The following is a 23,208-nucleotide window of genomic DNA, read 5'->3' on the forward strand; positions in this document are numbered from 1 at the left end:
CAACGATTTGCGGTTGCCGCATGCTCGAATTTGATAATAAAACTATCTATGTCCTCTTTACTACCATTGTAGTTGGGACGCGGTACGGGCTGTCGCATCACTTCGGCCAAGTCCGATTTTCTAACAGGACTAACTGTCCTGCTTTGTACGATGCCTGCTCGCTGGATCTCTTCCCGCAAAATACTGCGGAGATATTGCTGCTTATCAGCGCTCGGCATTTCCCGAGAGTTATTCTCGTTCATTGCCGAGGGCGTATGCTGTACACGGGATGATTCGGCTCCAGTATTACCGGCATATGCCCTGCTGAGCGGTCGCTCGCCGTATTCCACGGCTTCCGGGTTCATTTGCCGGTCATACAATACTCGGTAATCTTTCGCTAAAGAATTAAATTTCCCAATAAGAGATTGGTGTGCCGTTTGGCTTTCGTGCAACATAGATTGCACGTTCTTCAGATCGGTCGTGCAATTAAAATTGTTGGTCTTTAATCGCTGATTTTCTTGCCACACTTGATCAAGCATGGTGTCCTTCTCAGCTAATTGCTGATTCATTTCGGAATTTCTGACACGAACTTCATCTACTTTCGCTTTTAACTCGGCAATCGCCGCATCCTTTTCGCCTATTACGGCCCGCAAGCCCAACACAATTTTCTCCATATTTTTAAAGGAGCTATGGGCGTGCTGGTAGTGATTTTTGTGGTGCTGGACTTCGTCCTCAGCTACTTCTAGCTTCCTCTGCAAATCTTTTATCAACACTTGGTTTGCCGAAACAGTTTCGGTCGCCTGTTTTAATTCCACAATAGTGGAACCTGTTGCCGGCTTAGCCGCAGAATTCAGCAATTCATTTAGATTAGCAGTGTATGATTGCGTTTTACGCAATGTGGTAGGCACAACTGTTACCGGTTCCTCCTCTTCGTCCGTCGTTGCGGACTTATTCAGCTCGCTTTCGCTCACTTGAGAAAACGACCCTGTCGTGGCCGTTGACTCTGTAGCACTTTCAGATCGTTCCGGCGCAGGCGCGCGTTCCTCTTCCCGATTATCGGGATTGACTTGTCTAACTTTATCTGGCGTTAGCGGCCTGAAAAACAACTGATCAGGCGGCTCCATTACTGGTGTATCAAGGAGATTAGCTTACGGGTTTTATCTTGGAGGACTTTGTGGGTAATTTCCACACCTGCCTCTTTCAGCTGATTTGCCTTACTACGGGTTACTTTGTCCGGTTGTGGAGCCCCGCTCGTACCAGCCTTTGCTGGGTCTTCGGTTATTCGATTTAACACTTTACTGGCCGACTTTAACACGTCCTCCACGCCTTGCTTCAGCCTATCAATGGCTGGTTGTTTTCTGGTCGGGGAGCGGTGTATCGGCATTATGCCATCCGAACTCGAGAAATATCAAATGATAGTAGTTATCGTCAAAATCTAAACTTATTTTTTTGTTATGCTACAGGACTGCTTTGCAGTTTTCGATTTTGTACAGTTAGAAGATTGGCCTGGGCGGCTATGAATGGCCTGCTCCACGCAATTCCATTAAGCTGCTCTGCAGCTATGCTTACACAAAAGAGCGGCTATCACTGATAGAGATCAGCTGGTTCTTTGACATGACTTTTAAGCAAGACTGGGGAAATCCACTCTGTAGGGCCATCGCTCCGTTATAAATAACCTTTACAAAAACAATTCGTGCGTTCGGCTAATAATCAAATAACATCCTAAAGACAGAACAATCGTTCTCTTATAAGAGGATGTCATCCAGATACACCACGACAATATCTGTCACGATAATTTTTACTACTCTGCCATCTACCACAATAGCCAAAACTTTCCTCATTTTTGTCACAATTTTGACTGTACGGTACTCAATTAATTGAAAACAATCGTTTTCTTCCTTCCCTGTTTTATCAAAACACTAATTTGTACTCTCTGGACAGAAATGATCCGTCCTTTTCAGGAATTAATCCTATAAAATTCAAAATTATAGGCTTAGCGCCTACCACTTTGATGCGTAATCCGCGGTTCTTCTCCTTGCTGGCGGCCGCGTGCCTTCCGAACCAGCGACGCTCCTTGCTTCTAGTGCTGTAGGGGATTCTCCTCCGCTAGCTGTCACTGATGAGCTGGGACCTCCACTGAAGGAGAGGAACTTCCGTGTCACGGCGTATGTGATAGAACCGTTATCGAGTGCAAAAGTTAAACAAAATTAAGGGAATGACAGGGATCTTGAGGCATCTCCACCATCTCGGAGAAGCGTCTACGCTGCACAGAGAAACGACAACGGAAACAACATCTCCTCGAAATAATCGCTTTTATTTCAATGAAATAAATGCTAGTCAGCATCAAACAAATCTCTAAAGGTGAGAAAAAGGGCATGGAATCCAAAAAGAGCTAGGAAACGATGTCAACGGTTCCTAGGTTGGCACTCGAATGGCAAACACGATCAGTCGTGTTTGGAAAGCTGGCAGATGGTGAGCCGAGCCAATGATGGTGAGGCGTCCGTGCCAATATCCCTGTGCTATACGCACAACACTCTGACACGATGGGACGAGTCAAACTATTAGACACGGTCGTCCCGGATGCGCTACACCTGCGGCGCGGATGCCGTTGACTTCCTGCAGGCCGAGGGCCGCTATGAAGAGGCGTGGCAACTGGCCGACGGGATGGTGGATTGTGTGCGGTGAGGATTTTGTCCTGCTATTTTATTTTACAGAAATAATTATAAAGTTTGACACGGAGCACGGTTTCAGAGGCCGTTTTTGGGTAACACTCTGAAAATCCTCTGAGTTTACTAGCTTGAGGCTTGAGCCAGTCATTCTTTAAAATCCGTCGCTGATTGGAGCCGTCACCTATCAAATGTTACTATGACTTTACACGTCATGAACTTTCGTAAGTCAAGGCATCGACTGTCCGATCATAAGAATAAACATTATTATGAGAAGAAAGGAATGGAAAAACATTTCGCGTCCTTTTCTCTTTGTCTCTCCAGCTGTTAATTTGTCTCCCATTTTATGCTAGAAAAAAGACGAATGCAGCTAGCTTAGGGAAAAAAATTCATGGATGTGCCAATCTTCTGATTGCAGCGCCGTTTATCCGGAGTACCATCTAAGCCGGGCGCGCTTCTTGGTGAGGACGGCGGTGTTACCGTACTTGTGGAAACGCAGCGTGGATGAAACAGAGCAGCAACGCCTGGCGCCGGTGTACCGTGAGGCCCTACCAAAAGCGCTGGGATGGCTGTGGGAGGCCGTCATCATCTACCGGAAAGTGAGCGGAGAGGATTCGGTGTGGCCGTGTGGGCGCAGGCGGTGGTCGATTTCATCCGCATCCATGCACCGGGCGAAGTCAGCGCGTCGGAAAGCACAGCCGCACCAACAGCGCGTAAGACTAACTGGGACTGTAACAAACCAGATGCGGTTGCTAATTGGTAGAAAACGATTGGTGTAAATTGTTGTGGAAGTTGAGGCGGATTTGATTGGGTTTGAATGGCGTTTTTGTGGTGTGATATGCAAATACCCCCGAAAATCTTGCGCCTATTTCGATTATGTTCCTAAATAGCTTTAGTTCTTTTGTTAAGGATTTTATCGGCTCTTTGATTTCGTTGTAATCATTTGCTAAATCTCGGAGAGTTTTAGCATGGTGTGTACCTTTGGTTTTAGTATCCGTTTATGCAGAAGTACAGATCTGTACCGGCCAGGATTTGTACAAGATTTTCTTGACAAATAATTCTGCGATTCGTGTACATGTTCTGTATACTGTAGTAACACGCAAGATGCTGCTGCGGCTTTTTCGATTTTTTCTAAATCGAGTCATTTACCAATTTTTTCCTCATTTTCACTGAACCATATTTTTTATCAGCATTCGACAATTTTTCCATTAAAGTAGATCGGAGCATGACTAATAAGCTGAGCGAGAACACTAAAAACATTTGTGTAAAAACCATAGCACTTTTCTCCCAAAATTAATACAAAATACAGACTTAATCAAAAAAACGGTCTAACAGCTAAAAAATTAACATTTCCAACCTTATACAGACAATGTAGCGCCACATCTCGAACCTGTCCGACGCGAGAAAAATAATAAAAGGGGAAAATCAAAAACAGTATGGCAGAAAATCACGGAGAACCATTTGTAAGAAGAGGAGGCGGCCGGCGAATTAATCCAGGAAAGGAAGCCACGCCCTCCAGCTGCTGTACGACAAAACGAGCAGGAAAAGTCCCTTCCGGCGTTCCTCTTTACAGCAGCGTACAGCCCTTCTTCTTCTTGTGCTTGGCTTTCGTGTCGGGATTCTTGCGATTTATTTGTCGTACCAAATCATAAAATATCTACAAACCAACGATTAATGACAATCTGAAAACGGTGCATTTAGTGTAATTTCAAAAACACCAAACAGAAGAACATCATCTACAGTGATGAGCACTGTTGAGGCATCCAATACCATTACAAAAAATACTGTAGTACGTTGGCCGTCTTTCTCAGCCTCCTTCATTCAGTGGGTCGAATAAGACTTAAAATACAACCATTTTGGTGGTTTGAAAAGTCTTAAGCACAGTTTTAAATTTTTAAACAGAGAAACTACACATTAGTTAATCCAATAAAATCGTACTTCAATTCTTCTATGATAGGTTTACTGCGTCTGTACAGATAGAGGGTATCGAGTCTACCGACCTCGTTTCCGAAAATAAAACGTGAAGAGACAATTTAAGCATCTAAATAATGTTTAAATGGTAAATGGCATTTGTTTGTACAAGGTTGAAATTAAAATAAATTAATTTAAGCATCTACTGTAAACGAAAAGCACTGGATTTTTATCATACGATATCACTTTAATCATTTTATTTTTACAGTTTTTTCGTTTAAGACAAAACAACAATAACTATAAGAAGAATATGTTCTTTTAAATACCGTGGAAAACATCCTGCCCGAGATCGAATGGAGAAGAACATTATTTTCTAGAAGAACATTATTTTCCACTTAAATGCCTTCAGTCATGTAACCTACGCCTGCGCTGAATAGCCGAGCCAAACCCTCAATCAATAAAAATAATTCCCCATTCAGCCATATCTTTCAAACCAAAACAACAATTATCCCCATATACGCAAGTGAAGCACGTCAATATTTCCCCGGCCCAAAGAAGGGTTATTATCCATCCTCCACCCGGTATCACAATCAACCCATCCTTTACCATCCCACTTGAAAACACTAATTAAAAACCCCTCTCGCTCGGTCCGTGCGCCATTGAAAAGACGGCACACAACGTGCACAACAACAACAGCCACGACGGTATCGGTCTGCCTCATCCAGAACACAGCCGCTCCAGGTGTACGCGCGTCATCCACATTCCACACACACTCACCTCGTTCACGTTGATCTTGGCTTTGGCCGACGATTCCAGGAAGGCGCAATTATCGAAGGAGCGAGCCAGATTCATGCCCTGCTCTTTGCCCACCACCCGCTCATCCTCCAAATCACACTTATTCCCCACCAGGATCATGGGAACCTGAAAGATGTCATGCCCATAAGTCCAGCACAATCTCCATACAAATATCACAGGTAACACAACAGTAATCAATCTCTTTTCCGGAAATGCACGCACCGACCGTTCGGTATTGTGTTCACCATCCAGCCAACACGAAGCCGGCTTTGATATCATACACGCGCCGCTTACTAATAAAATTACTAGTAATGTACTGTACGTCGTACACCGCTTGCCTTATTCACACCGTGACAATTTTATATTTAAAAATTGAAACTAATCGTAAATCACCAAAACGTTCGAATATCAACACATTTATTAACGAAATTTAGTTCCTAATGACATAATTATGTAGTGTTTATCATCGTGATAGCTTTTTACAGTTTCGTCTATTTTATGTTTCTGGGGACGCGGAAATGTATTAATTCTGCCAACTGACACAACGAATTTTTCAATACCAATAGCTGGATTGTAGAATCCCAAAAAAGTTTAGCTACCTGATAGTACTTGTACAAGCAAAGTTCAATTGAATCTATTGAATCTATTCAATCTATTGCATCAGGCACAACGATTCCCGTTTTCATAGACTGTCTGCCAACTCACTACGATTTCTATTACTCCAACAGACTGCACAGCCGGTACCGTAAAACAAGCCGGAAATAACACAAAGCCGAATCAGCGTTGTTAAAACGTAATTCTACACATTTCTTACCGGTAACTATCATAAAACTCCACAAATATCACAACGCTCTGACCTGGATCTAAAGTTAATTCTGGCAAATGTCAGCTTTATGAAAACCATACTGTTACCAACCTACTAACCAAGTACTAACACTGTAGATCAATGGAAACTAGAAGAACGTCAAAACATTTCCTAAAATTATAAAAACACTCCTGGACAACAATTTGCAAAATTCAACCGGTAAAATACTCTTTATTCCATCAACATCCCCTATCACCGCGTATGATCTACTTCTTCCCCACCCCAATCAATACATCCTGCCCCGCGGACAAAAACCGCATAAAACCCTTTAATCTGCCAAGAAAAACAGAAGCCACTGGCGCTTTTTCCCCAACCCAGAACCATTATTGCATTAGGCCGGCCAATTTTCCGCTCTCTCCAGACGGAAACAGTGCGAATCACTGCAGCGTATGTATGTGTGTGTAATTAACTGTGTGTATACACCAGCCCTTACGTCATTGGTATCCTTCACTCTGAGAATCTGCTCCCGAATGTCCTGAAGATCATTGAACGTCGACTGTGCGGTGATGCTGTACACCAGCACGAATCCCTGCCCGTTCTTCATGTACAGATCCCGCATCGCTGTGAATTGTTCCTGCCAAAACAAACACAAAAACATATATTTTTCAATAATGTGCATTTATTCGTTCATTTCACGCACTGAATAAATTTAATACATCGACATATATCCATTCGTAAAACTAATGCCAAAACACTGAAAATTTATAAAACTGCATATGAGTGTGCCTTTTAAATTCTAAATACACACAGCACATCGGTCATCGTTTCTTAAGCCACACTAATTTTTATTTTTAGTATTTGTCCCACACCAAACCCTATTTACAAAAAAAACTGGGAGTAGCTTATTTTTTTAAATACACACGTACCGCAAGATGTTCAAATGAAACTACCAAGTAATGCGTATATTTATTTGCTATCGTAAATACTCCACACTATATTGCTGTTCCCCGAAAAATTTGTTCCCCGAAAAGAAAAATTAATATACTGCACAGTTCTGTACTGTACTACAGCCTCTCCTAATCCTGCGCATTAAGTCTGTCATTAATTTAGTCTTTGGCTTTAGTTACAACGTTCATCTTATTGGCATCTTAACGCGAAGTGGCTAGCAACTCGGTCCTTTTGCGGAAACGGGCATACCGCCGACGCGGTACACTTTTATACTACACAGTAGCATATGCCACATAACGAAATGATTTTTGTGCTTTAAAATATGATCAGTAGTAATTAGGCATTCGTTGTTACTGAGATATTAGCTTTTAAAGTGAAAAATTTGAGGTCGATTTTTACAGAGTACAGATATGATAAAAAATATTCTGAAACGGCCATTTCAAAGACTCAAGTATTAGAAGCTTATTATACGGACAGAATTTTGATTGATAAAAAAAAGAAAAAGAAAAAAAATCAGGGGTGGCAAGGAAGGGCTTGGGGCACCCTGCCCCTGGATATTTCTGACCATATCTGCCGAACAAAACCTTAAACAGAGATTCTGTCCGTATAATAAGCTCAGACTGCGGTACTGTATTTAACGCGATTTTGTTCGTATTTTTTGGTAAACAAATGTATTTACAGCAAATTCTCAAAGTTTTTTTACGTTTTGTTCACTGTTAGCTTGCAAAAGTACACCTCTTTCACGGCTCTGGTGCCGGTACCGAGAGATGCTGACTGCCGCACACAAAAGCACCTGCACATGTGGAGCAACGCAGAACAGGCAGGCAGCCATAGAACTTTCATGCAGACTGCAGAGTGCACTGTTCAGCTGATCCAGTTATAGACGCTAAAACAAAAGACTGCAATCAGACAGCAGATCTGCATTTATGGCCTCTTTTGTTTCTGCTTCTTGTCAGCAAGCTCAACAAAGCTGGATGGGGCAGTTGCAGATTCTGATCGCACCTGATTGCGATTGCTGCAAGCAAACCAGCGATGTCGGCGGCGATGGCATTACTCACAATAAGTGCGGCGCAAGCAATTATTTTGCTGTTCACCTTACGTGCCCCCCTCTACCAGTTGCACAACTTTATTTTTTTGCTTGTTAACGAATCAGGATATGCTCATTACAATTATCAAGATATGTAGTAAAAAGCACGCTCTATAGGATGAGCTATGATAATTTTTGAGTATTATTTCGAAAATTCGCTAGCCACTTCGCGTTAAGAAATCCTTTATCTGCTCGTCAAAAATGTATGAGAGGACACGGAAGTGGGTTAAAAACATCATAGTATAATCGATTACATCCAGAAGTCGCCTTCAATATGTCGTTCGTCAAAACAGCCATATTGTTTTTCCATCCTGATTAACCTAATCGAATTCCGTCAATTTATCGATCGCCCATAAAAGTAAATCCTTCGGCTCTAAGAAAATTAGCCCTCCTCACGTTCTACTGCACTTAACTGTCCTGCTTCCACAATGCAAAGGAAAGAAAAAATTCAACCGGGCAACTCAGAGAAGGAGGCAAAAATACTCTTGAAACGGGAAAACGAATTTCTGCACGCAATCCCATTAAAAATATAATTGCGAATTTACGACGAATTTCAGGACAGCTCGAATCGCAGCGTTCACAGCGTTACGGGACAATTTTAAAAACATTATTCCGCCAATTTTTCAAGCAACCCGTAACCCGACGAAAGATTTACAACTAACAAACAAAGATTTTGCAATTTTGTATCTACCAATATTCGAAAAAAAATTATCCTGAAACTGTGACAGAATTTTCTATAAATAATTCAATATCAAACGTTTTCTGCTTCAAAATTCCCTAATAAACTTCCACATAAACCGTTCAGCCAGAAACCGAAACGTAAAATTCCACATGTGGCCGGAAATACATATTTTCACAGCTGCCGCGAAGTGGTGTGCTCGCGCGTTGAAAAACACAAAATCATTTCAACAAAATCTCGCTAGCCACAACATCCATCTGTTAACCATCAACTAGCGCGCGTGCCCTGACTACTTGACCGTAATTAAGCGGCCACTTGTGTCAGATCCATCACAACAGTAAACCTACCGTGCCAGCCGTATCGAGGATCTCCAGCATACACTGCTGACCATCCACTTCCACTTGCTAAACAAAGTGCCACAACAACAATTAACCAACAAGTACGCGTACAACAGTAACCAGGAAGTGTGCGTGGTAAGGGCGCAGCCGTAAGTTTTACGTACTTTTCGGTAGGAATCTGCAATGACAAACGCAAAAAACTAATCACCGATGGCCGGTAAAATTGCGTGCAGTTAACTTTTATCGGGGTGCATTTTAATATAATTTATTTTTTAATAGCAATTAAATTAATAATTATTTAATCGAAAAAAATCCAGTCACTAACATTATCTATCAAATTTTTCATCAGATAAAAAACGACTAGAAAGTAATCCCATTGCAATTATTCGGCTCGAAAGTTTGTATGCTATTCTCCTTTCCCTCAAGCAGAATTCAAAAATTAGAACGAAATATTTCTTAAAAGGCAAATATTTACAAAAACTTTCATTCTGAAGCCAGAACATTAACTCTAACCAATCCTTTCTAATTAAAATGTTAAAAAAGAACAAATAAATGTTACTGTCGATGAATACGTCACGTTACAAACCTTCAATGGTCGGATCATATTTTTCCACAAATATTCCCTGAACGAACTGAACAGTCTGTAAAAAGAAAAAGAATAATCCACCGTTAATAATCTATACATAACATTCATCCTATTCGTGGGGGAAAATTATTCCATCTGCAAAATGCAAGGCATAATCCCCCTATTCACGGTTTCGTAATATCTACGTCAATCATCGCCAAGCATACAAAATATGTATATTGTGCGTATTCAATAAGGTGCTCTCAATATTCCCGTAAAATGCCATCAGACAAACGCCGACCGACTATGAATAAGCAAACGAGTGCCAATGAATAATCCAAATTTATCCAAGATTATCCGTCTACAATGTTGATTCACGCGGTACCGCGTACCGATAGGAATGATTTACACAGTCCATGGTACACTTTACACTGTGTATACTAACTGTCGTCTCCCTAATTTCCGCCGCAGTTGAATTGATTACTAACTAAACAGTAAACACTCAAATGAAAAAACCGCCACTAATGCCAACTATAAAATAACAAAACTGTTTTCAACAAAAAAGGATCTAAAACAACTTTGATTTTCCAGCAGCGAGAAGTGTCTTCTTTTGTAGCTTTTTAAAAGTAAATGAATAAATTTATTTTTGATGTGAGCGTCGGCAGAAAAAAAGCAGCGAAAGTCTACAAAATTTGCAGTTTATCTAACTGTAATCCTGTAATAATTTACTCCGCGCTTATTTAAAGCTGCACATTTTCTACAAATTATATCGCCTCAGAAAGTCGTAAAAACATTTTCATCACCGCAATAAATCGGCCCGTTAGAAAATGCAAAAATACGGCAACTGCTCACAAATAACCCACTTTCCTAATCTGCCGCATATCAGCACGGTTCTAATCCCTTAATCGACCCCAGGGATCCGCTGCGCAGTGCACGAACCGCTATTAAAAAGGGATTTTTCTGTCGTTGAATAACAAGAGAGAAATTGCTCCGTGCGGGCCCTCATGCAGCCCCCATCGCGAGCGGAGATTGTCAAGGATCCCGTTGAGCCATGCCAGCCAGATTTAACCTAATCTACACCATAAGGCGCCATAAAACGTCCCACTTCCGGGACGCCGACTTGGCCGCACAATTCCCGCAGTTATTTCCCTGATGCTGGACGGGCATTGTGATTCTGACAGGGAAACGCACAAAAACTATTACAGCGCGTCCGGCGGTTGCGACTTGCGAGCCTCAGAAAAAATCGCAGGCAAGCAGAAAAATAGCAATATCTGACAAAGACTGACATCTTTGGGTAATTGGGTTTATAATTAAATCCACTCTCCTGAAATACAGCAAATAGAATAATAGATGTACAAATTATTTTGCGTCAAACTGAAAGAGGAATTTTCTGGTTATCGGCAGCAGGACTACTCTAGAACTAGAACTTTACAAGACTACTCTAGAACTAGAAGTATACGAATACAGAGTAAGTGCACAAAACCATATTCACAAAACAGCAAGATACTCGCGATGGAATAATTCATTTGATTTTTAATGCTCAGGTTAAGGTAAAACGCAACAGATGATTTTTCAAAAATTTGAAGCGTAAAAGACCACCTCATATTTTGGCTTTCACAACTGCACCGAGAAGAACCACACAAAGATAAAAAACTCGGAAAGAAAGTGTCCGTGAATTTCCCACAGCTTTTCAATATACGCAATTACTACGCATTCATATGCTGTCGCCTTATCATCTGTCGCTACGTTAAACTGAACAGGCAGTGAACACTGACAGCTCTCCGTTTACAGTTCCAAGTTATCACACCTTTTAATACAGTAATTTTACAAATCAATAAATGTAAAGAGTTCTCCAAAATAAGTTTCCTGTTATTTTGAAATGAACCGTAAACGAACTCATCTCTGGCATTTCAGTAAGACTGTCAGAACTTCAAAATCCAAAGCAACTACAATTTAATTTTCCGGAATACTCACGGATTGTTAATTTGTTATCATCATCTCATTTGTCGTTTCAGGGTGATCAAAAATTTAAACAGAAAACGGGAAACAACTCAAGTATCATTTCAAGCAGTTGTCTCAAACTACTAACTGCCTGTCTCAGGTTTTATCCAGCTCACGACAACATTCCAGCAGCAACGCTGCAACCCTACACAGAACGTGAAAAAATCTATTTCGCAAGGAATTTTCACTACGAAACGTTCAGAGCAATAAACTAATTAAACTCTTGCGCAAAAAAATCGGGTCAGTTGTAAGCTGCGACGTGAAAATAATAAAGACGAAAGTCAACTAAACAAACCAAACGCATAAACCAGACGCGCTCCCCTCTCTAAATTCCCTGTACACCCACCGACAAAGTCGTCGGCTGCTCAACAGGGAACCCCGCTGGGTCGGCCACAATCTAGCCCGCGGCCAACTTGTCAGGCATTATTGACGCTGCCGTTTATGATTAATCTCTCAACGTTTAAACGATTTTCACACCCCCGAAAACGGCCTGCATCGCTGCCCCGTTCTTCCCACTTACCAAGGCACTTTTTCCCACACCACCGCTGCCCAGGACAACCAATTTGTATTCCCGCATTTCCCACACTCACACGGATAAAACACGGATGATAAATTATGGTACAACCTGTGCAGTGCGCGCTGAGCAGCCAGCGAACCGCAGGATAAACGATAAAAAAATAAAATTACGATAGACAAATAGTGTGCTCCTATCCGCTGATGGAAAAATGATGGTTTTATTAGCCAGTAAAAGAGAAGATGTTCGGGGAACTGATCGGCTGCATCTGCGAATACGCACCACAGAAGCAGACACCACGGCGACACAAAATCCACAAAACGCTTTAAATACCAAATGCGGATTTTTGTATCCGCTGCGTGTGTGTGTGTGTAAGAGGGCTGAGTGTGTGTTATGCTGTACAGGGAATTGGCCCGGTGAATGGCACTCGTGTCAGTGATGCGGTAAAGCTTTAAAAGCCGGAAATCGATAAAACACGCGATCGATATTTGTGGATCTTTGATTGAATTTAAGTATGATTTTGATTATTGTTCGGTAAAATAAGGAAATGACGTAAAGCGTAAATATTTTGGAAATTCCAACAATTTCATATGTTCGACCGGAAGACGACCCAGTTAAGGCTCCATGGAACTGCAATACCATTGTGGCAACAGCCGAATAAAATAACATAATTATACGAGTATTTATACAATCATAATAAGTATACTATAGATCTATGGTAGAGATTAGAGAATAAATATGAATTTGTAATTATTTTTATTTAGGATAAATTTGCAAAAGTACAGTGTGAACAGTTTAGTGCTTTTATTGTACCTTACAAGTCTTGTATCGTACCACTATTTTCCATAAGTAAATTTACAGAACTGAAGAAACATCGGCAAAACGAAGGTTACTTCGCAGCTCGCACAGCATGTAAGTAATTCTATAATTATTATATAAGTAATTATAAATTATTAGCAATTTACTGTGAATGCATGCAGATACACTGCCGAAATTCCAGACCACTTCGTAAACTTAAATATCAGTTCTTAAGTGTATCATATGAAACGTACGTGTGCGGTGTGGAATTTTTACACTTTCAAAGCCCAGTATTTTTTTGCCGCTGATTAGCTTCGAATCCAATGCTCTTTGACGGCCACAATCCCGACGTTTGTCGGTAAATGCTAAAAAATAGTAGTGCATAAAAACACTGAGCGCGAGAGTATACTTCAGCACACTTCCGCCGGAAATGACGTCGATGAATCTCAAGGGATTTGCCATGGCATCACTGCTCATAATTATATTGACCCTCCACGCGGAAACATATGCCACATTTTAATTGTCCCGTTTACGAATGTTACTATATCGTATATCCATCTTCTCATTTATAATACTGTTATATTTTCGAAGTTTTACTAGTTCTGTATACAATGTGTATAATTAAGCCGTAACGTATGGCTGACATGTACAGCTGATAACAGCTTAACGATAATAATTATTAATAATACTTCGCAGTCGAATACGTTAAAAACTTCCGCTTTTAACGCGTGGATTGCAATATCTATCCCTGTATATAGTCAGATTAGTGTCAAGAATGAATGGATATGTACAATGCTCGTACAATCTATATTATACAAGTGCAGTGAATTTTGCATTGTCCACAACATAATTTTAAGTTTTATACATATCTCATGCATGTCCGAATATCTATATTCCATAAAATTTGCAATTCTAACTTGTAACGTAACGGCGATTGTAGCCGCTATAATAGTATACGCGTCTAACAGCGCCATGGACATTGCATAGAACTTAGAAGTATACATATTTATTCCTATAACAATTAAACTGGAGGAAATTAATGTTGTTCCATTGTTTCTTGTTTTCAACAGCTGGATACGATCCCATGATTTTCTAACGTGGCTTTCCTCCTGAACTGGCAGATGCTGATCCGTTGGCCATGGGTACCGACACTTCCGGTGCCTATACCGATAAGCAAACAGACTTCGTCATTTATTTAACTTGATACAAGTACGACAACACATGACTATATCTTGATGTGCTCAAGCGGTTATAACGAATAGGCTTGATTACTAATAATATTATTGATAGTACAATTAATCAAAGTGGACTTTACGATTATTACAAACTTTACAATATAGATATAGATATGCTTATATAGAAGTATTTGTACAATGCGCTCCCTGCAAGTCTGCAATATACTGTAATTTAAATATTTTGCCGCAAGTGCAAGTGCAGTGTACAATTAATTATATATATTGTGCAGAGTAAGAATTATGGTAAGAATCATGTTATACGTGCACAGCTTGTAATTGTTTAAATATAATTATCACAGAAAGTATGACTATATTGTATATGTATCTATTTATATATGACCTTGGACAATATGGTTAATAGGATTACGTATGGGCAGTTTTTACTTACTGCACTGTTATACAAAGTACAATAAAAACCTAATTAACGTCGTTGACATTTTTTTATAATAATACTGTTGTGACAAAGTATAATGTACATAAAAGCAACATATGAAATACCGAATCACAATGCAATACCGATTCCTTACTGCCAACAGCCAACCTGAATATCGTTTTTCGCAGCGGGTCCACCGGCGGAACGTCCCGATGGTGACGCGATATCCAGTGGAATATCCACAGTCTGACCGCTGCTGTCCACGCCGGGCGACGACCAGCCGGTTCCCGGTGCAGTATCAATCCGCGTCCCGATTGCCGATCCCTCAGGCACACCTATCGCATATTTCCTGTATTATCATTTGGTCTTTTTAACAACTTCGATCAAACAAAATTGTAATACAAGCACAGATGTATTGCTGCTGCGTCCTATTCAAATTCAGTGTTTAGTTTTGATTGAGTAATGCATGTAGTTGCTGCCATCTCATGTAGACACGTGCATTATTTTGAAGCGTTACCAGTATCAGCTAGTACTGTAGCTAGCTGGTATTGGTAATGTTTCAAAATTATTATTAATTTTATTAATTAATTTGTGCGGCCAGAGCAGCAGCAGTATGTATTTGTAGTGAATTACTGCTCTTGTATACTTCAGTGCATGCAGTTAATATGCACAGCCGCTGTTCATAATTACTCTTTTTCGACAACAGCCTGTACTCAATGACAAGAAGCCTGCGCAAACTTAAACTAATTAAAATGACTTTTGAGAAATACATCGTTTATCTGAATTTTTTAATGAGTACAGTAAAACCTGTGACTTTGAACACTCGCGTAAATTGAACACTGGTGTACATTGAACGGTCATTACGGAACCGGCGCGTCTCGTAGACTATAACACAGGGAGGACCTCGCGTAAATTGATGTGAATACTGAACAAATTAGCTGGAACGAAGCTAATTATTTACTAATATTTAGCCCTTTCGAAAATGAACAAAGCGCCAGAATCTGGTTCTGGGAGCGAAAAAACACAAGAAAAGCGTTCTACGGACCAGCGTTCACTAGCCATTCGCTTGTTAGCGGGGTTGTCCCCATTGAGGCGGCGTCCGTTCGCCCTCAGGAGCAGCTTCAGTGCGCAGAACCATTGCTCCAGGGGCGGTCCCCTTGGGGGCAGCTGTTTTGTACATTGAACAGGCGTCTACATTGAACGAAAAAGCTGGAACCGCAGGTGTTCAATGTACGCAGGTTTTACTGTATAAGCATTAACTAAATTTCAAAAACTGTGGTACAAATATATATGTGATTCTACAGTGCTACAGTTATGTGTAATAAACGTTCTGTACCTGCGCTCAACGAATACGTGCATTGCGGACACAAAGAAACGCATATTATTATTAAGCAAAGGATAAGATTTTGGAGGCGCATTTGTCAAGTTTGAGAAACAGTCAAACAACTGCTAACAAATTTCAAATGAAGGCTCGTAGAGTTAACAGTTATCATAAAGCCCAAAGTAAAAATTCGACAACAAACTCAAAGCGTGCGTTCTTGTGGTTGTTGTCGCACACCTCCAATTCCTGCATGATATACGTACAGGACTGGTATATTAATTTTCTTGGCTCGTATAAAGTGCACACGTATCGTACAGCATACGGTATATCACGTTTCACTCAACTTGTTTTGTCGGTCAGCAGTGCCAAAATATTTGTAAAAAATCTGGTTTAACTGCTTGTCCCGCTCGCTATATTAAATTTGCTCCAGAGCAAACTGCAAGTATAGGTATGTACGGTTCCTACGGACATATAGATATGATACCATCATTATAGCCATGTTACTCTCCTGAAGTCAATCCTATCCAAAATCCAAACTTTACTGCCATTTTTTACGCTTACAAATTTAATACTAACTCAAAAAAATTACGGTACCATGTGCTAGAATTAAATGTATAGTTTAATCAAAATTAAGTGACTACTTAATTAAATAGCGTTTTTATCAGTAGTTACCATAAGTGTTTTCCATATCTTGGCATGGAAGTGTATATATAATCGTAAATATAAATATAATGTACTTCGTACTAATCAGCGAGTATTGCTGGTGTTTAACTGTGAATCATGGATCGGTGAATGACTGCGTAAACGTCAAGTGCGTAGTAATCTAACAGTCTCCCTAAGAGAAAAATATGAAAAAAGTAAAATAGTATAATATTTAAGAACTACAATACAATGACCACAAATGGTCCACAATGCAAAATTTCAATGCTTTGTGTGATCGCTTGTCGGCATATTGCTTTTATGTACACTACAAAATCGCAGCACTGTTACGATAAGGTCACAAACACACATCTTGTAAGTTTATTAAAACCCAATGTCGCAATTGTGTTCTGCAAAATACGATCGGCTGTTGAGCCAGCATGTTTGCATGGCGTTTAGCGAAGGTCACCAGCGACAGTTACGGGTACCAAATATCAAGCTGCTAATGCAGACAGCAGTTTTTCTGCGGCGCTTGCGCGCTCCTTAATGCTACTTATTTGTACTTACCTCTTGCTTCTTCAACGCTTAGCAGATAGCGGTGCCATTAAAATAAAAACCAAGTAAAAGACGCGATCATTGAAAATAAATTTGAAGCTAGCAGGACGAAAATATTAAGCACTCCGTAACAGCGGCAGTTTCAGATGCAGAATTCGATGACGACTGAAATCTTTAGAAAGTGCTTGGCCCTTTTATAATCCAGACAAACTGCTACTTTTTATGGTTATTAAATTTACCGTTCTCTAGATCTGGAGATATTGGTTGGATATATAGTTTTTTCCGCGTCAAGCGTCATTAGATTTCATGTCGCGACGCAATTGATCTAAATTCAAAGAAATTTTCTAATCTTCTACCTAAAACACCGACCAACCTTTTTGCGGTACAATAGCAAGCAGTTGAGTTGCTTCTGACGTCATAATCAGGCTTAAGGCGACGAAGAAAAGTCGAACTTTCAAATTGCCGCGAAAGGGATCTGCGTAACATCGTTGGTTGGTAGATCTGGTTTACCGAACTACGCAAGGTTTTTTCTAAAACACGCACTTCGACGGGTCGAAACTTTTACATCAGTTCGCGGATTGCGTGGGTTCTTTGATTTATTTCTTTTACCGTTCTTTACTTATAGTTTTACATATAAATCCGCAAGATACTTGTATCTGACCTCAAATAAAAGCAAGCACAGTAATATCGTGGACAGTTCATTACCGAACGTCATAGAAAACGTTTTGGTTAAATTTCACTGCATTTATCGTTAGTTGCTAAATTGCTACCACGCTTTTTCCTACGTCTCGGTAGAAAAGCAAAAATGCAAGCGGCAAGCCTGATTAACAATGGCATTCAAACCGGTTTGAGCGAACAACGATATTATTGTGATTTTTCGAAAAGATGCGGTACAGGCAATGCCAGGCCGTCACTTAGGCTTGTCCCTAAGACGTCAGTTTTATACAGCAGTTTTGGGCTGACCTATCGTAACAAAGCAATTATTAGTGCAGTAAGTTTTATGATGTGTCACACAGTCAAAAACCCCGCTCAGCACGACATACTCGTATCTCTTATCACTGTTCCATTATCTATGCTACGCCAGCATTCAGCAAGCACATGATTTTACTGCTTTAAGGGCTTTTTAAAACCATTTTAAAACATAAGAATTATAAAGTATGCTGTTTGTCCAGTAAGTGTATTCAGAAGCATCGGGAAGTTGTGCGAGCCGCTACAGTATTTAAGTACATCTTTTGGGAATTGCAATGGACACTTTTCAACTTAAAAGGTTCATCAAAACTAAGTTTTTCGCACTCAACAGCTTCAGCAGCTGCCGGAAAGGGCGAAATTTTCTAAGCGGATAACAGAGACCGAAACTACATGCTCTATCATCAGCTCACATAATTTTTGAGTACTGCTATAAATACTCTGCTAAGCTCTCCTCACCAGTTTTTTAATTTTATTGACGCCCATTATTATTTTATTATAAGCGACAGGTTCAGATAATACAGCTAAACAACCTTGAAAAGCGTCCCATCTATGGGTGGCGCACTTTGGGCAGTCTTGGCTTCAAATTTAGAGATAATTAAACCAGTATTTGTTATAAGGTAGCAATGATGCGCTTCATCCTCATCGTCATCCGCTGTTGCAATGATTAAGTACTTTTGTTGTGAAAGACGCGGGCGCGACGTATATGACGTAAGGAGAATTGTGATACCAACAATAAGCGTGGTGTTGATTGTTGTCGACATAGGACGCTTGCGCATTTAATGCACGAGCGAACGGCTGCGTTCGTGGCAGTAGCCATAGGAGCTGCAGTAGCGCCACGAGGAGCAGTCGTAATCGCTGTAGCAGCGGTGGCTGTCGCGTTTCTGCCGACGGAGCATTGTTTCCGCTTCACCGTCCGCTTGGTCAACTGCAAACAATAATTAATAATTATTCTGATCAACTGAAACAACTGTAGCACTACTGACGATATTTGTTATACGAAACAGTACCATTAATTTCCGTATTTCCTTCGGCATGCACGTATACGTACGCAGGTAAATTACTATGTAGTACGGAGTGCGTTCATCTCCGCACCACGATGACCTTTGCGGATTGTATAATCAATCAAAGTACACCTTATGCTCGCTTATTTAATTTGTATGGCAGTTAGTAAACTTACTTGCGGCTCCCTGAACAGAGACTAGGCACAGCACGGCGACAAGCAGAACTGCCACGGAGAAGATGCGCATGGTTGCGTGTGTGTTATAAATGTATGTGCTAGCGGCCAAGAAGAGGTAACCGATTTTTGACAGTTGGATCTTCGGAGGAAAGCGGATCGAATTATCGAATGCTGTTTAGAAAACAGTTTGCTGGCTCTTTTAAAGCACTGCCTACCATGGTCGCAATGGTCCAGTTGCCTCACCATCGTTGCCAAATTCATTGCCCAGAGATATTGAAATTTACCTCGTTATTATCGGAAACAAGTATATATCTTGCGTTTTCTGCAATCAGCATGACGCATTTGATCAAAATTCGATACAATGACATTAATTTTAATATTTTAACAAGAAAACCGGTCTGCATGTCTTGTCTGCTTTTCTGTTATACGATACAATTAGCCCGATCAGGCTCTGACGCCGTGATCATATGCTCAAGGTCAAACCTAGAACACGTTGCCGCTGAGGAAATTTGCGCAATAATATCCAGTTTTTGGTACGCGTACACAATATGGGCACGCACGAAAAATTGAATACGTAATTAGTTAATTACTTGTTCCACAAATTGCACGTACATACTTACGTCGACTGTGCAATCAGTTTCATACTTACTCTGTACATGTACTTACATTATGGCTCCAAGGCGCTCCCCCATTCCAGTTGGAACTGGAACGGTTTGCTTCTTGGAAATATTTTCAAAATTACGCAAACACTTTGTAAAAGAAGAATTTAATTAAGCGTATATTGGTTCGTTGGTGACGAAGTTAATGTTCTTGTTTTCTGCATTCTTTACTGCGATATCTGGCACTTCGCCATTATGAGCCATTGTGTATTACCGGTATTTTATGGTCCAAAGGTTAACTGGATCATGATTGTGGCAAGGTAGAATAAGATACTGGTTCAGCGGTTACAAACCAAAATACACTGAATTCCAGTCACAGTTTTCGCAATCACATTGAAGGGTCTCGTTTTAGAAGAATCATGATAATGTCGGGGGGGGGGCAGCATCACACCCTTCTGAATTCACAGCAACGGACAATACTTAAGTCACCTAGTGAATAGAGGCGCACTAAAACGCCGCAGATTACAAGAAAATTATATCTGTAGATGGCAGCATAAAATAAAAGCCAACAAAGAAAAATCAGAACATAAAAAACACTTGGATGCGAATGATAAAAGAACAGTATTTGCTCGATCGGTATTACAAAGATGGCCGGAATTTGTTTGTGTAAAGATTCCTTTAACAAATTTAATTTTTCCCTTTTACGCGTTCCAAATTTGAGCAAGATGTTCCGAGCGAGTCGTATGAGAAAGGGAAAGTGGTCACTTTATTCTAGGTACAGAAGATAAGTGTTCGAAAGAAGCCAAAAAAGTACGAACAGCAGTTACGCCACATACACCCGGCGCTCGAATCGGTGGTATGCGTTAGAATATGTTACCTTTATAAAAGATTAAAATTTATGATGTTGCCGATAGTTTTAGTAATCTAAATACCTATCTGTACGTGTAGTGTAGTTTTAGTTTCTTAAACATGCTTGTTATAGTGGTCGTTAGAAACGGGTCGTCCCATTCGGCTGTCCGGTGTGTACATTACGTTACAGGGGCAAACAATTTTACATCAAAGAAAAAAGTGCACCAACCTTTATTTCCAGTAGCTTTCGCCGTACTTATATTATCTGTACTCTTACAGTTAACAATGAGCACGCGGAAATTTTTGGCGAACATTGGTTTTTTGCGGCAATTTGAATGAAGTCCATCATATTTTACCAGCAGCATGCATGCTCAGATAATAAAACTAATAAGAACACTAATAAGCACCACTAATAAGAAGCGTACCGTCACCCGGATCTTGCACTGCATTAATTGAACCGCTAGATATAATGTAATCGCTGGATGCTTTTAGGTTGCAATGATCTGTTGCTGCTACGGTTGCTTTTACCGTAACGGAAGCAGATGCGCCGAGAGGGAGAATTACTCTCCGAAAAGTGGCACGTTGGTTGTTGCCGACGTCAGTCGTAAGAACTGCGAGCTCATTAATGGACGAGTGAACGGCTGCGTTCGTGGCAGTAGCCATACGAGCTGCAGTAGCGCCACGAGGAGCAGTCGTAATCGCTGTAGCAGCGGTGGCTGTCGCGTTTCTGTCGGTGGACCAGCGAGCGGCTGCGTTCGTGACAGTAGCCGTACGAGCTGCAGTAGCGCCAGGAAGAGCAGTCGTAATCGCTGTAGCAGCGGTGACTGTCGCGTTTCAGTCGTTGCAGCATGGTTTCCGCTTCACCGTCCGCTTGTTCAACTGCAATCGGTAATGAAATAAAGTTCTACTGTCAGAACTGACTGCATGGTAGCCTTTAAGAAAAATTATAACTTTAGAGCATTTTTTATACTTCTCCTGGCAATAGTGATGTTATTACGTACGCATAATACAAGTTAATCTGAAACGGTAGCATGTTGAGCTTTGCTGAATAGATCAGCAGGTAAGCAACAATGTTCGACAATTCAGTTTACTTACGTGTCGCTCCCTTAACGTAGACCAGGCACAGTACCGCAACCAGAATAACAGCCACGAAAAAGATACGCATGGTTGTGGAGGTGTTAACAAAGCAGCTGCAAATAGGTCACTTTATATTGCTGGAAAGAGACCTTTGGTAGAAAGCGGACTGGATTGCCTTATTATCTTTGGACAGCTTTTGCTGGTTTTATATAGCAGCGACCAGATGTTTATCATGGTCGCTAATTTCTTCGCCCAAGGATACTGATCATGCGTTTTCTGCCATTATCGTGACGCAGTTGATCAAAATCGATATAATATGACCTTTTTAAAGAAAAACCGGTCTATCTTGTCTTTTTTTGTGTGACACAACAGTGCACATACTGTACCATCAACGCACCAGGTTCTGATGCCGTGATCATGTTCAAGGTCAAATCTGGAAAAACACGTTATTTTGAGGAAACTTTTAATAAAACGTTTAATACTCAGTGCGGGCGCCACACTGACTCACACAGTATGGGACTGGGCGCGCATGCAAGACCGGATAATTAATTACGGTACTCACCCGACTGTATGACTACAGAGTACATGTGCAATTTGAGTTTGCCGTAACTTTGGTGCGTTTAGGCTTCGAGGCGCATTCCGGGTCCAATTGGAACTGGAAATGTTTGCTTTTCGAATTATTTTCACAAGCACTTACGAAAAGCACTTTCCAGAAAGGAGAATCTATTTAAGTTGAAAAAGAATTCATAGTACGTGTTTTCTGGTTATGCAGACGTCATCTTTGCTTTCGGCCTTCTTTGTTGCGATATCGTCTGGCGCTCAGCCATCCCTCTTTTACCGGAATTTTAACCTTAATTACTTATGCTACATTATAAACACAAGCAAAATTATGTGGCAGAACATAACTGTCATTGGTAATTATCCTTTGACAATGGTGCCAGACACAAAACTATTTGGATTCCAGACAGATTTTGCGTTATTTTGTAAAAGGTTTGTTGTCAAACAGCGTATGCCACACTGTTATACATCGTCTTTTGGGTTGTATTTTTGATGCATATTTTTTTTATACTCTAAATTTACGGGTAATTGCATATTATGTAGTTGTGCGTTCGTGCAAATCATTTGAAATTAGCAAAATAGCATGGACTCTTTCAATCAAGCTGCTTTCGGGTTACTGTATGTACCATTCTAAAATAAAAGTGTTTAAGTACCGAGTTTTTAGTATTCGTATTAATATGTGACATGTTTGTTGTATTATAAAGTTTCGAATCTTTTTTACATAAACGTTTCCAATAATTTGATATTACTGTTAAATCATAGAAAAACTT

The 23,208-nt window shown here is 40.5% G+C and overlaps 5 protein-coding genes and 1 long non-coding RNA gene across 10 annotated transcripts in view; 1 reads left to right on the forward strand and 5 right to left on the reverse strand.

Annotated features, from left to right (window-relative positions):
• LOC129584448 (BTB/POZ domain-containing protein 6-B-like) overlaps window positions 1-2,393 on the reverse strand; it is a 19,342-nt gene extending 16,949 nt beyond the window's left edge. For all 5 annotated transcript variants that reach the window (XM_055476614.1, XM_055476613.1, XM_055476611.1 and 2 more), the window contains exon 1: window positions 1,984-2,393. The gene's annotated coding sequence lies outside the window, so the exon portion shown is untranslated. The remainder of the gene's footprint in view (window positions 1-1,983) is intronic.
• On the forward strand, window positions 2,372-3,863 carry LOC129584451 (uncharacterized). Its single transcript, XM_055476617.1, has 2 exons — window positions 2,372-2,660; window positions 3,064-3,863. Exons 1-2 carry the CDS (start codon window positions 2,560-2,562, stop codon window positions 3,422-3,424), a joined length of 462 nt encoding a protein of 153 aa, XP_055332592.1. The 5' UTR covers window positions 2,372-2,559; the 3' UTR covers window positions 3,425-3,863.
• LOC129584450 (ras-related protein Rap-1b) lies at window positions 3,788-12,627 on the reverse strand. Its single transcript, XM_055476615.1, has 7 exons — window positions 12,295-12,627; window positions 9,795-9,849; window positions 9,373-9,386; window positions 9,218-9,274; window positions 6,650-6,790; window positions 5,334-5,477; window positions 3,788-4,302 (listed from the first exon to the last, which is right to left on the reverse strand). The coding sequence occupies exons 1-7, from the start codon at window positions 12,349-12,351 to the stop codon at window positions 4,213-4,215; spliced, it is 558 nt and encodes a 185-aa protein (XP_055332590.1). The 5' UTR covers window positions 12,352-12,627; the 3' UTR covers window positions 3,788-4,212.
• Window positions 12,628-13,879: 1,252 nt separating this feature from the next.
• On the reverse strand, window positions 13,880-16,231 carry LOC129584414 (uncharacterized). Its single transcript, XM_055476573.1, has 3 exons — window positions 16,031-16,231; window positions 14,863-15,029; window positions 13,880-14,247 (listed from the first exon to the last, which is right to left on the reverse strand). Exons 1-3 carry the CDS (start codon window positions 16,110-16,112, stop codon window positions 14,179-14,181), a joined length of 318 nt encoding a protein of 105 aa, XP_055332548.1. The 5' UTR covers window positions 16,113-16,231; the 3' UTR covers window positions 13,880-14,178.
• Window positions 16,232-18,627: 2,396 nt separating this feature from the next.
• On the reverse strand, window positions 18,628-19,730 carry LOC129584393 (uncharacterized). The gene is made up of 2 exons (XR_008689881.1): window positions 19,356-19,730; window positions 18,628-19,103 (listed from the first exon to the last, which is right to left on the reverse strand). It is a non-coding gene; the product is annotated as an uncharacterized LOC129584393 (long non-coding RNA).
• Window positions 19,731-21,103: 1,373 nt separating this feature from the next.
• On the reverse strand, window positions 21,104-22,069 carry LOC129584361 (uncharacterized). The gene is made up of 2 exons (XM_055476521.1): window positions 21,899-22,069; window positions 21,104-21,682 (listed from the first exon to the last, which is right to left on the reverse strand). The coding sequence occupies exons 1-2, from the start codon at window positions 21,966-21,968 to the stop codon at window positions 21,426-21,428; spliced, it is 327 nt and encodes a 108-aa protein (XP_055332496.1). The 5' UTR covers window positions 21,969-22,069; the 3' UTR covers window positions 21,104-21,425.
• Window positions 22,070-23,208: the final 1,139 nt, after the last annotated feature.

This window comes from Paramacrobiotus metropolitanus, unplaced genomic scaffold (assembly GCF_019649055.1).
Source record: "Paramacrobiotus metropolitanus isolate TYO unplaced genomic scaffold, Prichtersi_v1.0 Parri_scaffold0000013, whole genome shotgun sequence".
Lineage (NCBI taxonomy): Eukaryota > Metazoa > Tardigrada > Eutardigrada > Parachela > Macrobiotidae > Paramacrobiotus > Paramacrobiotus metropolitanus.